General features: G+C 28.4%; 1 protein-coding gene across 1 annotated transcript; it reads left to right on the top strand.

Annotated features, from left to right (window-relative positions):
• The first annotated feature begins 660 nt into the window (after positions 1–660).
• On the top strand, positions 661–8942 carry LOC142318762 (uncharacterized). Its single transcript, XM_075355210.1, has 2 exons — positions 661–818; positions 7982–8942. Exons 1-2 carry the CDS (start codon positions 768–770, stop codon positions 8888–8890), a joined length of 960 nt encoding a protein of 319 aa, XP_075211325.1. The 5' UTR covers positions 661–767; the 3' UTR covers positions 8891–8942.
• Positions 8943–19091: the final 10149 nt, after the last annotated feature.

Raw genomic sequence — 19091 nt, 5'->3', positions numbered from 1 at the left:
TGAGTGACCTCAATTCCTTCTCCAATCCTGGAAGTCTTCCGTTTCCTGTTTCAAGATATCCATCACAAGTTCTCAATGGCCCTCCATTCTTCTACTCCGCGTAGTATATGTCAAATCGTGTTTTCCACAGTAATCCAACTCAGGTGTGCTCTTTCCTTAATTTCATCCCATTTCAGGCACTCATAAAAAGTCAAGTCAATTTCTTTGGGTTAAATATTAAAATAAACTATCTATACTAAAGTAAAGAAGAAAATTACAAATATGATCATTTATAATGCAATTTCATTGTTTCTGTCTATTAAAATATCTGTATTGAATAAAAAGTATAAGAAATACAAAATCACATTATTAATAATAATAATAATAATATCCGTAATATCATTATTAAGTAGAAATAAGTTTATTGCTGTAATTATAATTGTTCTTACATCATAAATTAGATAAGTGCTACTAAATAACATGAATAAGAAAAAGAAAATAAATATAGTCCTACAATATGCATCTATGTGTATTCAATAATTATTCTATGGCTACTATAAATTATAAAATGCACATTCAATATTTACATATTCTGTTATGGTGCATTATTCTTTGTTTCTTTTAATAATAAATACTAATATAATACATATATTACAACAACTCAATTAAAAGTCATCTGTTTAAATATAATTAAACATTCTTGCACTATTATAGAGCCCATAAGATACTATATAAAAGCGCGCACCACTCTTTCAACTACTATCAGAGAAGCTAGAAAATTGTACAATATGAAGCTTTCAGTTGTATTTGCCTTCGCTGTACTTTACATTGCCCTTATGGTAAGATATGTTTTTACGATTAACTTTTTAATAACTTATAATTTTGATATGAATATAATTGAACTATTTAGTGTTTTATTATTTGGATAATTCAGTTCATCTAGTTTTCCTTGTTTCTCTTACAGCACTGTTACTTTCAGGTGTATAGCTATTCTGCTAAGCGGTATGCTGCAGAAGGAAATGTATGCTACCAGGGAAAATGTTTTATATCAGGGATTTTACAGATCTTGATGTTTTAAAATCCCCTCTAACCAAAAAGTACAGTTGTAGCAAAATTTACTCAGAGAGTAGAATAGCTTTTATTAATAATTGTTTACTTGCATAGTTATACAATTTAATGTACCACTTAATTTTTTTCCTGAAAAGTCAAGGGTGAAATGCTAAGTAGCCATGTTCTGACAAAGCCAGGTTACTGAATGAAGACAAATTAGCCAACTCTTTGCTACCTTTTTTCTTTTTTTACAATAGTTACATTCTTTTCTTACGTCAGCAATATAATTAGTTCAGAATAAGCCACTTCAGATGTTCAATACAAATAATGAATTAAGAAATCATTCTCCTGAGTTACATTACTCTATTATTCACGTGTAATATAATAATCTTATTTTGTTAAATTAATGCTAAATTAATTTTAAGCCACTTTGTATATATTTTCTTGTTTTTTCCAACAAATTTTACAGCTACTGCCGGGTCTGAATGTGTGTATATAGGCAAGTGGAATTATCACTACTGGCTTGCCAGGCCTGATGTTGCTTCAGATGTAGTGCAATATAAGTGTTAATGTACTGGTAAACATGTAGCCTGGAACTGACTCATGTCGACTACTTCTGAGAACTGTGGTAAATTGAAACCCAACCACCAAAGAACACTGGTGTCCACAGTCTAGCATTCAAATCCATATAAAAGCAATTGCCTTTATAAGGACTCAAACCTTAGAATTCTCAACTTCGAAAATCTGCTGATTTTCTATTTATTTAATTAATAAAAATAATTCACACTAACCTCATTTCTGCACTTAATAAATCTTAATTTAAATTTACACACTATTAACTAACCCTTAAACAACATATTTTTATACATACAAAATAAAAATAGAAAAAAAATACATGTATTTTATCAACTTATGGTAACAGTCTATAAATAATTTGTCTGCATTAATATTTTTAGTATATAAAATTTTACCTTGACTTTTATAATAATAAACATTTAATTATAGGATTTGTTACCTTCATTTAATATATAATCGACTGGAATACATACTCGTATAATGTACTAAATCTAAGAAAATGTATTATTTTAGCTAATCTTAAGATACAAAACCTATTTCACCCTGATATTAAATTAATTTTTCTACAAAGGAAAAATATAAGTATGAGTCTGATTGCAATAATAATAATAATTTTAATTATTAATTAAAAAGGGTTAAAATAATTAATCAATAATAATATTATATTCATTCTTTTTTTCCAATAATAATTAGCCATAGACCTTATTCCTGCATAAATAGCATTGTTCAGATTTATAATGGAATGCTATCTGAGCTGTGAACTTTCTCATTCATGTTCCTATGTTTTGTATTGTTAATTTCATCAACAGAAACTTTTCCTAATTACTCCATTCCATATTCTAAAAAGAATAATCAGGCATTAACATTAACATTTTATTAGTCATTTAGTTATGCTAAGTCTTTTATTAAATCAACACCTAGACTTGTTCTCATAAAACAAAAATTACCAACTTTTTATTTTATTTTATAAAATCAAAATTATTATGGGATCATTTAGATTAAAAAAAAAAAAAAAAAAAAAAAAATTTATTGGTTACAGATTTCACAAAATCGTTACTCTTGATAACTCAAATTGTTAAGATGAGTTCATTATCAAATGGGTTTAATTATTAGTAAAATGTAATTTATGTATATTTTGGATTGTGGCATTAGCACTGAATTGAATGAAATTCTGACTTTTCATGTTCCTCCTCATGGTCAAATGTTACTGCTGAAGTATATACATGCACTCATATTTTATATATATAATGACATTCAGTTCACAATATACGCACCAGACATCGTAATACAAACTCACAGGAAAACCAATGCTTCATCAGTCTTAGAGTTTCATTATTTATGATTTAAGTTTGTATAACAGTATTCAATACTACATATTTAAAGACAATACTTATCATAATATACCATATATATGCTTATATTATTTTTATATGATGGTAGAAATTTAAAAAATCCCTGGCAATTAAAAACATCTGAATTAACTGTTCACTCTTTTAATTATTTTCAACTCTAATGTAGATCGGATTTATTATTTGAAAAATTTTTGTTTCTTATTCTTTACTTCACTTCAAATATCTATTTTCATTTCCTTCCTGTAATTCTGTTTTGTGTTTATGCAATATATTTTATATAATTATATTTTTAAATACATTTTAACTTAACAAAAATTTATTTTCTTACTACCATATTGAAAATTCTGTCTACAGTTCTTCATTTCCATCTTGAAATACTAATTTGTTTTATTTTTTTAAATAATGGGCAACTGTACTCATGAATCCAATTTGCTTCCTGATGTATGCAGAAATTACCTCAATAACTTAACTTTAAACCAACTTCTAAATATTATTGAATCACAATACGCACCCTTTCCACAAAATGTTCTGATATTTCAAAGACCTGAACAGAAATAATCAGTTTATGAGTTACAAATTGCTTATAAATGAGCTGTAGTCCACTGGATTTGTATTTTCTATTGTCATATGATAAAACCAGTCAAGCCAAATTACAATCATTAAAATTCTGTATTCTTAACACATGAATATTGTTTATAAACTCCTGTATATCAGCCAGATTCATACTCGCATGGTATTTTCACAATTGCTATTGTTATACCTTTGGTTTTGAACAGAGATCCATTCAGTAAAAAATAATTCCTTGATAAAATAAAAATTGTCAAACAAGCACTTTAAAGTTTCATTTGGCTTGATTTTTATAAACTAACTCTCCTACGGCATTTCCAACTGCCCTAACAATAATTACAACCATTCTAGTGTCACAAAACACATGATCGACCTGCCCATAAAAATTTTCTTATACTAAAAAACTTTATAAAAACAGAGAATCATTAGTTGGTATATTATATATATATACCCTAAAATCAAAATTCAAACCATTGTAATTCTCAATAGGATTCAAATAATGAATCATCATAAACCAATAAGGAATCCAAAGCTAATGAAATCATATGCCTGGATTGGAAGACAGAGCGTATCCATATATAGTTATAATCCACATATGTATAGAAATGATAAATCACTAAATTTAAGAAGTAACTATGACAGTGTAAATTTAAAAAGTATTATTTTGGGAAAAATTCCAGTTTCTGTTGTTATAAAATTAAAGTTAATTGCCTGAAATCCCAAAGCCACCAGATCCATTAAAAAATCTTATTTTGAGACTCATTCAGAATTAGATCACTTTCTTTCAAATCTGAAATTGTATTAACTCAGTGTTTCAAATGGTTATAATAAAATAATTGATGATTATAAATTCATGCTCACTTTTAATTCATAGGTAAGTATACCACATTTAATTGGTTATTTACTGCCTGAAATACAAAATAAGGTGAATTTACATAGATTTACTTTTTAGGAATGAAGAATTAGATACAGATAAAAGATGTTCAATTTTTAGTCAATTGATCAAAATTTGGTTTAAGACATCCAAAAGTTACTTATCAAAACAATTCTACATAAAAAATGTGAAATTTGTAATTCAAAACTTACCACTGATCAAATAGCTAAAGATTTTAAAATCAAAATTACAGTAACATGTGGTAGGAGAGCACAAAGACTGTTTCAGTGTCTCGTTGGTAAATTAGGTTGCTGTCCCACTGAAAGAAAAGCATTTTAGAAATCAAGATGCTATCTTCTGTAGTCACAGAGATAGTATTAAATGGGTCATGAATTGTAACAATCAATTATATTAACAGAACATGATCTGTTAATATACCATTTAATATTTCCTATCGATTAGATGGATGTTCAGTAAATATCTGCTATATACTAAAATTCAACCAGAAAAAATAGATTCAATTATTAATTCAGAAATATCTAATCCACAATCGGATTAATTTTTTTTTTTATTTATGATCAAGACAAGATTATTACTGATGTTAATGAAGGCAAAACAACAATTATATCAAGAAATTCCTCATTCCTTCCGACTTTACCATCCAATTTAAAAAGGCTGCAATTTACAGTAAAAGTAACAGTAACTATAATGATAAATAAATCTCAGGGACAAACCCTTTAAATTGTTGGAGTAGATTTGGAAAGTGTTGTTTTTTCTCATGATGAACTGTATGTGACATTATCAAGAATAGGAGATTCATCAAGCCTTTATATTGATTATGTTAAACTTCAGACTACAGAGAAATTTTATGATATAAAAAAAAATATTAGGTTTGTAACATTAAAAAAATTATAATGATACAAAAATTTAAAGATTAAATAATAAATTACACAGAGACCGGCAAAACAGGGTACTTAAGTTAATAAATAATATATTTTCCATATTAGTAATATGAATGTACATATTTGTTAATAATAATCTATTGACATAAATCATTGAAACAGTTATAAGCAGACAAGAGGTGATAAAAATTAATAATAAGAAACAAAATTGGCATTGTAGAAAAAAACATGATACACAATGGCATTTGCATATTTGTACTTATTTTCTCACTGGAACATTAATCATTTTAATGCCTACATCTTTAAAAAAATTTACTGTTTTTGTCTGTGACAATCAGTAATGAAAACTATATGTTTAATTATGAAATGTTTAAACAACAAATTGAATGAAATATTTCACATTTTTTAAAACTTATATAATATTTTCAATAACTCTTGTGGCCATTTTCAGTGACATACTGTTGTTCTCATCCTAGCAGAGTGAAATTGTTATTCCTGAAGTTAGATAGAATTATTATTGAATTAGATAGACATTATATAGTCCAGTCAATGGGAGGAAAAAAAGTTGATTTCTGATGAAATTAGTAGAGTTTAAGGAATTAAATGGGGTTATAAATTAGGGTAAGTATAACTTGTTTGACAGGACAAAATTTCGCTAACTGGACAAATTAAATTAGCGGCAGTCCAAAGGGGTTAAAATCGGTTTTTCAATTTTGTAGGCCAAGATATACTTCCTAGGCGAAAAAGCTTTCAAAAAAAGTTGTGGGAATTTACAGTACCTATAATTTAAGCCCTAAACGTTGAATTTCGTTAATTAGTTACTGCAAAAAAGGCGGATTTTTGAAAAGCCAATATTTATTACAACAATAATTTTTTACGCTTTTTATTGTTTTAACAGTTACCTCTTGAAATTCCGGATTTAATGAGTGGATGCACAAGAAAATTAGTTTATTCGTTGCTGAAATATTGCAATGTGTTCTTCAAGACTTGCACTTTCAATTGGTGAAAAGTTTTAGAGCAAAGATTAATGTAAAACTAGTTTAAACTTATTCGAAAAAATGAGCGAAAAATAAAGCGTGCTCACACGCAGTAGTCGTGGAGGGGGAAGTGGTTCGCGGAAATCGCGCGCGAATAAAGGCTGAATTCGTAACTTCAAATCGGCGGAGTACAAAAAAATCGCTATTTTTTCCAACTACCCTACTTTTAAAAAAAATGTTCTCGATTCGTCCAAAATTCGCGGAAGTACAGCGATTTTTTACAAAATTGGAAAGCCGATTTTTACCACCTTTGAACGGCCGCCATTTTGTGTAGTTAGCTAAAAAATTTTCCAATCGAATATAAACATGTAATACTTACCTTATTACCCATGTACTTCCATAAACTCTACTAATTTTTTAGCAGCAAGATCTCTATTGACTGGACTAATTTAGAATATAGTTGAAAAGCATGTTTGATTTGGTTCATCCAAAAAATATGTTTGAATTTGGAGTGTTTTATCTACTCTACAAATAGTCAAACAATGATTACAATTTAAAAGAATAATATTATAAAATATATGAACATATAAAGATGTACATACTAAATGAGTAGAACCAATTCAATTCAATGTTTTTTTTTTCATATGTAGAACTGATATAAGAATTCTTTCAATAGAATTCTGAATTACCCTTTTCAAGATCTACTGAGGATCTAAGAATTAACATACTATATTATACACATTGTCAAACAGGATGAAAAATGAAAAACTTTATAATTATTGAAAATTAGAAATAATTTACTTCTAAGTTGATTTTGATTTAATTTGTTTCATTATAATTTAATTATGAAATTAATTTAACTGTGATTTTTAGTAATATTAATCTTTATTTTTCCTTAAACAACAACAAGTTTTATTCTTTTTTTTCTGTATTCCAATAAAGAATTTGATTCAGTGCTGTACTAACTATCTTCAAAAAATTATGTTGCTATGGTATCAAAAGAACTACCTGCAGCTGGTTAGACTTATCATACCATCAATTGTAAACAATTAGTAGAAATTAAATTTCTTTAGTAGAGCAATCATGAAAAATATAGTTCTTTCTTTTACAGTATGTATAATATAAAAGTTTCTTCCATTTCTGATTCTTTTTAATATTTATTAATGAATGATATTCCTCAAAATCTGAAACCACTTATTCAATGTTTACCTTCTTCTTAGGTAAATAAAAAGATCACTCTTAATAGTACGGATGGTGTCTCTGTTGCCCACAGAGTAAAATTTTTATATATCTTGCCAGATGATAACTCTTGTTTGGATGATCTTCATTAATTTAATTAGCAACAAGATGAAACCACATTATTTTGATTAAAAAAATCTCTATAATAAAGTGCTAAGTTTGTCTCCAATATTAATTGTTTACTATGCTTAATAAATTCCCATCTAAATCTAGCATAACTAGGGACTCCTTTTAAAAAGTCACAACAAATTAGTAGAAAAATGTGGTAATTCTATTGGTAAGGATGAACTTATTTATGAACTATTAATAAACATTTACATATTATTTTTAGATCATTATTTTTTTATTGTTGTAATAGGTTACCTTAATTTATTCTTATTATAAAATAAATTGCATTATTATTCATTTGTTTTTAATTATATTATGGAAATAAAAAACCTAACCTGTTGACTTTTGTTTACTTAGGGCTTTGCAACTTCAGATGATGAACAGTTACCAGGTGCATTGGAACCAGGTAATTTAAGTGAAAAAAATGAGAAACCTAGGTATATGCACAAGAGAACTTATTCTGGAGGTAGCAACTATGCAGGAAAAAGTGATGGAAAATATAAAAGTAAAGGAAGCAGTGGTGCTGGAAAACGGCATGGTGAAGATGATAATGAGGAATGTGATGATGGAGGTAACAGTCATGGAGGCCATGGTAACGGAGGAAGTAGAGGCCACGGTAATGTAGAAAGTAAGAATGGAATACAATCTAAGGGCAATTACAAAGGAGGGCATACTGGAGGAAGTAATGATGAGGAATGTGATGGTGGTGATAATAGTCATGGAGGCCATGGTAACAGAGGAAGTAGAGGCCACGGTAATGTAGAAAGTAAGAATGGAATACAATCTAGGGGCAATTACAAAGGAGGGCATACTGGAGGAAGTAATGATGAGGAATGTGATGGTGGTGATAATAGTCATGGAGGCCATGGTAATGTAGAAAGTAAGAATGGAGCAAAACGTAGGGGCAATTACAAAGGAGGGCATACTGGAGGAAGTAATCATGAGGAATGTGATGGTGATGATAATAGTCATGGAGGCCATAGTAATGTAGAAAGTAAGAATGGAATAAGATCTAGGGACAATTACAAAGGAGGGCATACTGGAGGAAGTAATGATGAGGAATGTGATGGTGATGATAATAGTCATGGAGGCCATGGTAATGTAAAAAGTAAGAATGGAATAAAATCTAGGGACAATTACAAAGGAGGGCATACTGGAGGAGGTGATAATGGAGAATGTGATACTGGAGCAAGCAAAAAACCAGGTGGATATTCTAACCAAGGAGGAAAACCAGAAAAAGCTGGCAAAGGTGGAAAGAAGTATTAAAAACAATAATAAATTGTAATTTAAAATGTAAAAATAAAACATAGTATTCAAAGTTCAGTGTTTTCAATTCTTTTGGTGGAGTAGTGTCGAGATAAAAGTAATTAATTTTTTTTTAATAAAATTTTTCAGCTTCTTTAATTCACTTAAGTTCTTTGCAAAATGCTCCACACAAACCTTTATTGTATTTAACCTATCTTTTAAAATAAACGAATATTAGAATGCTCTAAGTTCATTATAATAATGCCTTATTCATGTACATGAACATCAGAGGATTTAATGAAAATTCAGTATACTTCCTCTTCTTACACAATCATGTTTTAGAGAATTAGAATTGTAAAACTGAATCGTGTAATTTTACAATATTACCATTCGTTTCTTTCTTAAACTCTAAATTTAAAATAATGTAAGATTCATTCTTGATAAATAGTTGTATTTTTGTTCTAGTAATGAATTGTCTCAATGTTCTACAGGTTAAAGGCTTTAACTTTACCTTAAAATAATTGTAATAGAAACAGAGTAGTACATAGAGTGAATTATTAAATTATTTTTAGGACAGTACAAAATGACAGTAGCACACAAATTAACCTGAAAACAGATTTTATTATTTATTAAAATGTCATTTTAAAAAGACTTGTTTACCCGTTTAATTAAGTATCTAGGAACAAATATGTATTAATTATTTTATATTGACATAAAATTCAAGAAATGAAATACAGATCTTCTATGGACAAAATAGAAAACAATTAAATTTGTGAGCAATCTGAGAAGTGGATGGAATCCTTGGATGGTTCTGCACAATAGGAATTACATTAATGATATGTTTTTAATTGTCTTATTGATAACATTTCATTTATGACTTATTGTTCATTGAATAACAAACCGTCTTGGTTCCATTATTCTTATGTTAATTTGCTGGATCAAATAATAATAAATTTAGTATATATATATATATATATATATAATACTAAATACATAATATATAATTTATGTATATATAATCTTTAATGTTCCATGAATTTAATAAGGAGGAGATGAAACATGAGTCTTAACATACTGCCCGTCAAAAAATCAGATGATATTTTTTTTTATGTATATATACAAATAATAACAATGAAATATGACAAATAGCAACATCAATGATCACTGATTTCCAATTATCACAGTAATCCATAGATGATCAGTTATTTTATTTTAACAATATAATTGTAAATAAATAAATTACACAATTTGTAAATAATAAGTGCATAATATAACATACAATATGTATTTCAACAATAATAACAAATATTAATTTATGTAATTATCAAGAAACTTTACATGACCACTAATTATGCATATCACTCAAGTAACAATAGTAAAACTAAATGAATAAATAACATATTATAATCAGTTTAAAATTTTATTTACATTAATTTACCATAAGTATTAAAATAATTATACATTCATGATATAAATAATAGTTACAATGCTTAAAACTATCTAAACTTGGTTTACCAACTATATTTTCTTGTACTTTTAACAGAATATTGATCAAAGTTAATGATCTGAATATTTTCAATTGTACCTGAAAAAGTACCAGGTACTATTCAAGAGAAGTGGAAAGCAATTTTTAAGGTGTTTCAAAAGACCGATATTTCATGTTGCAATATTTCTAAAATGGTTGAGTTTGCAATGTCTTTGCCTGGGACATCTGCTCCAGTTGACAGAGTTTTATCAGTTACGGGAAACATTTGGTCTGCAGAAAGGGGTAGACGTTTAGTATCTACTGTTAAACATCTGCTAAATATTAAAATCTATTCAGAACTTTCTTGTTGTGAATTTTATGATGTAATTAAATCAAACAAACCAATTCTGAAAAAAGTCATGTCTAGTGAAAAATACAACTGAATAAATAAACATTAATGTTTCAGTAAATTGTTAAGACTTTTAAGTAATTTCAAAACTTTGTCCTGGGTTGGACCCAAAAAATATGGTAAGCCTAGTAATATAAATTTTGAATATGGGTTAAATCATTTCTAATGTGTATCAAATCATTAAATATATTAAAATAATGCTGCCAATCTAAAATATTACCTCTAAATAATGGTATATTAATGGGTTGTAGTTGTATTTGTTTAATTGTTGTACTTGAACTAACTTCTTGATTAAATAATTTTTCATTATTATTACAGTTTATTAACTGTTGTAATTTGGATTCTATAGTATGAGGGTTGTCTAAAACGTGTTTAGCCTCAAGTTGAAGATGGTAGCACTCGTCAACAAAAGTTAGGGAATGATTAAGTTAAGTTAGGAAAAAATCGCATATCGTGCCGTGAATAAATACTTGCATTTGAAAGGCAATATGCCTAAGAAAATTAAAACAGTGTTGACGCTGTTTACGGGGATTCTGTCCCATCATTTGCCACCGTGAAAAGATGGGCAGTTGAATTTAAACATGGTCGTACCAGCTTGGTTGATGATGAGCGATCGGGACGGGCTAAAACAGCAACCATCACCACTATCATTGAAAAATCTCATCAAATGGAAATGGACGACCGACGAATTAAGGTTAGAGAGATAGCAGAGGCTGTGGGCATATCGAAAGAACGTGTTCCTCATATATTAACTGAAGAATTTGATATGTGTAAGCTATCCGCGCGTTAGCTCAATTTAGACCAAAACTGCTTTCGAATGAACATTTCTAAGGCCCTGCTGGAGCAGTTTAAGCAAAACGAATCAGATTTTTTTGCGTAGATTCATAACTGTAGATGACACGTGGATCCACCGCTACACTCCTGAGACGTAATGGGCCGCACGGGCGGCAGCACCGGCCGGCCGGTCGTTCAGCCTATAGGCTGCATATTTGTAAATTCGCCTCTGAAAACAGTGGACTGCAAAGGTTGAAGCTGCTCCGAAGAAGGCGAAGACGGTTCCATCAGCCGGGAGGTGACGGCGACTGTTTTTTGGGATAGTAACGAAATTTTGTTTATCGATTATCTTCAAAAAGATAAAACAATAATGGGACGGTATTACGCATGATTACTTGACAAGCTGAAGGCTGAAATTGCAAAACATTTTAGGAAGAAGAAACTGCTTTTCTATTAGGACAATGCGCCTGCTCATACTTCGACGGTTGCCATGGCTAAACTTCACGAATTGCACTTTGAATTGGTTGACCATTCACCGTATTCACAGAGCTGGCCTCAAGCGACTAATTCTTGTTTCTTACCTTAAAGTTTCACTTGTAGGAAAGAGACTTTCCTCGACTTGTCCACGATCCAATGATAAAACATTATCGTCAAAATTTATTTCAAGTTTTGATTGAATAATATCATATTTGCCTTGTGGATCAAGAAGATTCTTTAACTTAATTTGCAAGGCATGACTATCACCTTGTGAAGGATCATATTTGTTATATATGTGCCAATTCTAGTTACAAAGGTCTTTACTGACCCTCTTTGTTTATTAATTGCTCCTTACCCATTATAATATTAATAGCTTAAATTAATAATGTAAATTAAATGTGAAATAAGTTAATTGTTATTACATTACGATGAAACAATATAACTTAAATTTAAAATAAATTAAAAAGATATTACATAATGATGATGTAGCTATAAATTGTTGTGAGCCCTTTTATCATATGAAAATTTGTTTGATATGAAGATTCTTTAAATTTCAGATCTTATCCAGCCTGGAGGACCAAAAATGTTCATAGAATAATAAATCATCCTGGTTTCATTATTCTTATGTTAATTCACTGGTTTAAAAAATAATGAATTGAGACATTTATCAATTTATATTTATATATGATCGTTAATGTTCCATGAATTTTATTACATTGTTACTGAATATATGATTTAATGAAAGTGTACATGTTTACTGTATGAGCATTGAAATTAAACTGATCAATACAGAAACAGTTACATTGTTACTCTATTAATATAAAATATCAGCTGTTAACAAGGCTAGCTGAATAAAAACAAATTCATTTATTTTACAATGAGTAATAAGAACTATACAGATTATATATTTATTTACTTTTTCAAAATAATACGGAGGAGATGAAACATGAGTCTTAACACTTGTAATTAAGAATTATTGACTCTATTGTTTTATTTAAATTAACATAGGGTTGAAATATAAACTATGTTAAATTAGAAACAATAAAAAAATAATTAAAAATTTTTATTTAAAATCTAAAACTAGGTGGTTAACACTCATCATCAATGAAAAGTGAGTAATCTGAGTCCAGCAGTTCATTATTTTTATCTAACAACTTACAGTTTTAATTGAAGTCATCTAAAATGACAATAATTAACAAACTATTAGAAATACTGGAAAACACTTTTAGACATACTAGTTTAATATTTTTTCACAAGAATTTTTATTTGTCAGTTAATATTTTTTATTAGTTTTTTTATTTCTGCAATTATTCATTTTTTAATAAATACTGAAGGGAAAAGGTTTCTCTTCAGTATGGCCACTAGTAGTAATATACCTGTAAAACGTTTTGGGTGGTTTTATGGGCAAAAGGATGATAAACAGATGGTTGAATTTGGAGAAAATGAGGAATGTTCATGAACAAAGCTAAAATTACAGCATAGGAGTGTAATAGATTCAAAAATTGTCTAAAAGAACCTGTCACTTAATTGCACAAAGGGAATGAAAAAGAATTTAGAAATAAAATCATATACGCATTCTAAGCCACATCAGATCTAATGAGTTTTAGCCAGTTTGTGATAAAATTCTTTACATTCAGAAAGTTTTGTTTTTGTATAAAAGAGAATGCAGGAATGTTAGTCAAAATATTCTAAATTTAAATAGACAAAGAAACCCAATAATGAAAGTAGTTTTAATTACAATCAAAAATTGGTTCATAATCTACCATTTACTTTCAATAACATTGAGATGGTTTCCCTATCTAAAGTTTTGAAGTTTAGATTAGATCTTCAAGTACTTGTAATGAATGTTGAAATCAGTATCAAACATCTGATGAACCATAGAAAACTGAAATTTTACAATTTATCAATATGAAATGGTTAAAATTATTTTCATTGTAAACTAACCTGCAAGATGAAGGAAAATGAAAATAAAAATATATTTTTTATTTTAAAGACAATAAATAAATAACACTGTCGTAATTTTGGATAAAATTGACTACAGAAACAGACATCAGAGAATGATATAGACGAGACCATATGTTAAAATTAATAAGAACTGATAATTAATTCTGATCCAGTTGCATCAAAATTATGTTGCCTTCCTTAAATATACGAAACCCCAGAAGCTTCTGCTTGAATTGTTGCTCACTCCAGACTGATTTTTAGTTTCAAACAGGTTTTAAGTCAATTGTTCTCAAGTTCAATTCATGGCAAATATCTGGCTATTTTCTTAACTACAATTTCATCCATACCTTATTCTTTGCTAAAGTACATGTAGAATCATATTTGAAGCCATATTAATAAAATGAAATAAAAAAGTTTCACTATCTAATACATATATCCTTTTCTGCTAAAAACTACTGTAAAGAATTTAATAAAATAAAATACAGGACTTATGACAATATTTATAATTTAAGTAACTATATACATGTTTCTAATTTATGCCATGAATTCAAGGAGTGATATCAATTTCTTTTTAATAATTTCTACTGAGGTAATCTTGAGTTTTTTTTTTAATTAACTGATTTTTTTATAAATATCCAGTATTAATAAAATAAAAAGAAACATTAATCCTTATTATGTAAGCTTACTATCAGAGTACATAATTATATTTTCTATTAATCTTTTTTTTTTTTCAGAATTTTTATTTTTGTGCTGCAGTAGTCCATGGGAAATGTAGTACATGTGTAAATATATATAAATGTCCACACACACTCTGTGAAGTATATTTGTGATAATTGTATTTTGTATATATATATATATATATATATATGCATGTTAATAAATAGTTTAACAAATTTTCGTAGGCAATAATAATTTTCCAAAGGAATAATAATTTTATTAAAATTTAGCAAATAATTTCTTCATTAACTGCTTTTTCTTTTTTGTGACCTATCAAGTACTTTCCACAGTTACCTGTTTCTCTTCAGAATGAAATTTTTTTATAATTGAAAACATAATTAAAGTTTCAAAATTTTAGAGATGAATGTTTACCATCTCGCCATTAAAATAGAATAAAATTTAGAAATATTTATTTAAACAAAAATTAATAAATTAATAAAAAAAAGTGAAATTAGTTTCAAAAGTAGTCAGCAGAACCTCTTCAATAACAGTGAAATACTAAAAAGAAAAGAAAATTCCATGACCAGTCCTGACTCGAAACAAATTTTTTAATATAAGATCATTACTTGGGGATGCAGTGAAAGCCACTTTCAAAACTAGCTATGAAAATATTAAATCTGTGCGATTTTATTTATGAATTTCATTAGCACAACTTTTGTTATCAAAGCTTTTATTTTTCAATATCCTTTAAAATGATTACACAACTTAATCTTTCATTTAACATTTTTTAGTTACCTCTCATGGGAGCTTAGTGATGTGGAATTTTTTCTCTTTTAATTCAAATTACCTGAATATTTGTTAGGTGCCACTTGGATGTTTGCAGCTGAGAGATATGAGACAGATAGCCACAAAAAGACACAGCTAACAATAACAAGTATCCCATGCCACAGTTACTAGCAAAAGTGAGGGGAAAGGTAGTTTCCCTTAAGTGATTTCAGCCTTATTGGCTGAGTATTTTCCAGAATGGCATAACAAACATCATTTCTCTCAGATATAGAATTCTAACTAGTGCTATTGCAGCTCAGAAACAAATAAATATGTTCTTTTCTCCTCTACAGAAAGAACATATTTTGTACATTCTACTTGCATTCTTTAAGAAAATTATTTCTTATAGAGAAAAGAATTATTTTATTAATAATAATTACTTATTATTTTGGTAGACTGAAATCTAAAATGTTCTTCAAGGATCCAGATTTTCAAAATTCAAACTATTAAGTTCTATTTTATGCTAAATTAAAAAATATATATATATATTTTTTGTTATAGTTACTCAAGTAAAATATATTTTTTGATAATTCAGTTTTTTCTACTTCCGTGTCTGCTTTTTAGCTTGGAAAGCTCCTTTTTTCAATCATATATTTTTAAAAAGGAGTATGTCATACGTCTCCTGGTAACTTACTTCATATTATTTTATGAATCATTATAAAATGCAGTTTATCAATTATTACAGTTACTAGCTAATACAAATATGATAAATAAATAGTGTAAAACATCATAATTATATATTGTTGATAAATGCTATAGAATTTAATGTGGAACAGAATTTTTTTTGTCTTCAGCCATTTGACTGGTTTGATGCAGCTCTTCCATATCTGGTGCCAGTTATTTCATTTCAGTATATCCCCTATATCCTACATCCCTAAAATTTGTTTTAAATATTTCAAACGTTGCCTGCCTACACAATTTTTCCCATCTACCTGTCCCTCAAATATCAAAGCAATTATTCCAGGATGCCTTAATATGTGGCCTATATATGTGGTACATGCCTTAACATGTGGTGCAGTATAAGAGAGATCTAATATAAAATTATTAAATTTTAATGACAAACCAAATCAAATTTACACAATTACATTTTTTTTTTAATGTTTCAAGGCATCTTTAATCACTGCAGTTGATTTAGCAGATATAAATATATCTTTAATCATAGCAAACCCAGTTATCTCTGTGAATGTCAGTTGTTTACCTATTGAAGCAAATTCATCGGTTCAAATGAATGGGATCTCTCATTTAAGTGAATTGATTAACATATTCAATTACACTTCCATCATAGTAAACTGAGAGTATCTTACTTTGTTTAAGGGAATGCCAAAAATTCAATTTTTGTTTTATCCATTTTCATCTCTAATGAATTTATTATTGAGTATTATGAGACACAATTCAATTTTTGTTGTAAATCACTACATGAATCTGCAAACAAAATTATATCATTGGTAAATAAAAGGCTAAGGATATCACTTACATTAAAATCTTAAATATATATATATATATATATATATATATATGTAAAACACAGACCAAAGTAGTAAAGACAATAGGAATCATCCTTAAAAACTTCCTGACTGGACTGCATTTTGCACTCAAAAATTTATTTAAAATAAGTTTGGGCTTGCATTTTCATACAGACCTTTTAATATTCAAATTATTTTATCACTAATGCCTAGTGTAAATATTTTTAACCAGAAAAGGCTATACTTCACCAAATAAAAATTCTTTTGAGTCATTAATTACTGTGCAAGATATTATCCTTTAAAGCATGATTAAATTAATACAATTGTATCAAGCACAAAAGCACCCATGCCTAAAGCCCAACTGGCTTTCTGAAAGCAAATCCTTCTACGCAGGATATCAGTCTTCAGGAATTCATGGATTTAATCAGCCGTCACAGTATTACAAAAATTCCTTTTTAAACTGCACAAAAATCCTGCAAACCTTTCAGAAAAAAAAGAGCATTTGCTTTTTGATTTGGTGAGATCCACCATTATGATTACTGTTATATTTGCTTAAAATATGTTACTGATTTCAATTCAAACAATAAAAGCAGTATCGCATATCCAAATGTTCATTCAGCTATGATACCAATACTTCATGGTGTTGATTTTCCGATTCTGATCACCCCAACTTCTTGGAAAGAAATTTCTGATTCTGAAGGCTCAACTGATGAATCCTCAACTTCAATTGATATTAATTACACTCCAGAAGAATCAAATACTGAACCTCACCTCATCACACAAGCAGAACTGAGTGACCTAATTCGTGATTAGTATTTGTCGAAACAACATGCAGAACACCTAGGTTCATGTCTTAAAGAATGGAATTTATTAAACAAGGATACTAAAATTTCAGTATGTAGAAATCAAAACAAAAATTTACTGAAATGCTTTAAAAGAGATGGTTTAATTTGTTCCTGTATTGATGTTAGAGGGCTAATGTCTGAACTAGACTTGAATATGTTATTCATGATTGGCGTTTATTTATAGACTTACCTAAAAGAAGTTTAAAGGTAGTGTAGTTGCATAACTTGAGCAAGTTTTCTTCTATACCAGTAGCACATGCTGTAGGAATGAAAGAAACATATGAAGGTATGTTAAAATTTTTAAAGCTATGAGTATGACGAACACTCATGATGAATCATTGTTGACCTGAAAGTAATAAATAGGGCTTCTTCTCAGTCTCCAGAGTGGCTTTACAAAATATATGTGTTTCTTGTGTTTGTGGAATACTTGGGCTACAGAGTTAAAGACTAGCCAAAAAGAAATCAGTTTACCTCAGGAAAGGAAAACGTCAATATTCTCTTTATCAAAGCAGATCATACTATTTTACCACCTCTACACGTAAAACTAGGCCTGATGAAGAAACTGTAAAAGCATTAGGTAAAGATGGAGATGGCTTTAAATATTTTTTCACAATTAAGTGAAGCCAAATAAAAAGAGGAAATATTCATCGGGCCACAAATAAGAAAATTATTCATGAAAATATATTTTACAGCAAACTGAATCCTAAAGAACTAGCAGCATGAAAGTCATTCAAAGATGTCATTACTGGTTTTTTTGGAAACAAAAAAGCTGAAAACCATGATCAGCTTATAAATGAACTCTTACTGAACTACAAAAATTTAGGCTGCAGAACGTCATTGAAAATTCATTTTTTACCTTTTCACTTGAACTTTTTTCCTTTAAACTTGGATGACATCAGCAACAAACAAGGAGAAAGGTTTCATCAAGATATATTGCAGATGCAACAATGATATCAAGGCAGATGGGATGAATCTATGAGCGATTACTGCTGCACGATAAAAAGAGAGGACTTCACTGAACACAAGGAAAATGTGAAAAACAAATTAAGATAAATGTAAATGTCTGCAAAATAAAGGTAGGAACTTTAATTGTAATAATTATTTTTTATTCTATTATTTAACAATTTATCAATATTTTAAAGGATCATAACTAAAAATCTGATGGTGATAAAGAAAATCTGATTTCATTTTAAGATTCAGCATAAAAAATACATTTTAATTCACCTACTTTTATCTCAGTTTTTTGTTGCCTGCGTAATCATTCAAAATAATTGTAATAAAACGTGGCAATCGCCGTTCGTTTTAAACGATCTTTGAAATATCTTTTAAACATACCGATATATCGATTGTAATGTTTTTATCC

Source organism: Lycorma delicatula, chromosome 2, assembly GCF_047948215.1.
Source record: "Lycorma delicatula isolate Av1 chromosome 2, ASM4794821v1, whole genome shotgun sequence".
Taxonomy (NCBI): Eukaryota; Metazoa; Arthropoda; class Insecta; order Hemiptera; family Fulgoridae; genus Lycorma; species Lycorma delicatula.
The sequence above is the reverse complement of the archived record's forward strand: the minus strand, read 5'-3'. Positions and strand labels throughout refer to the sequence as shown.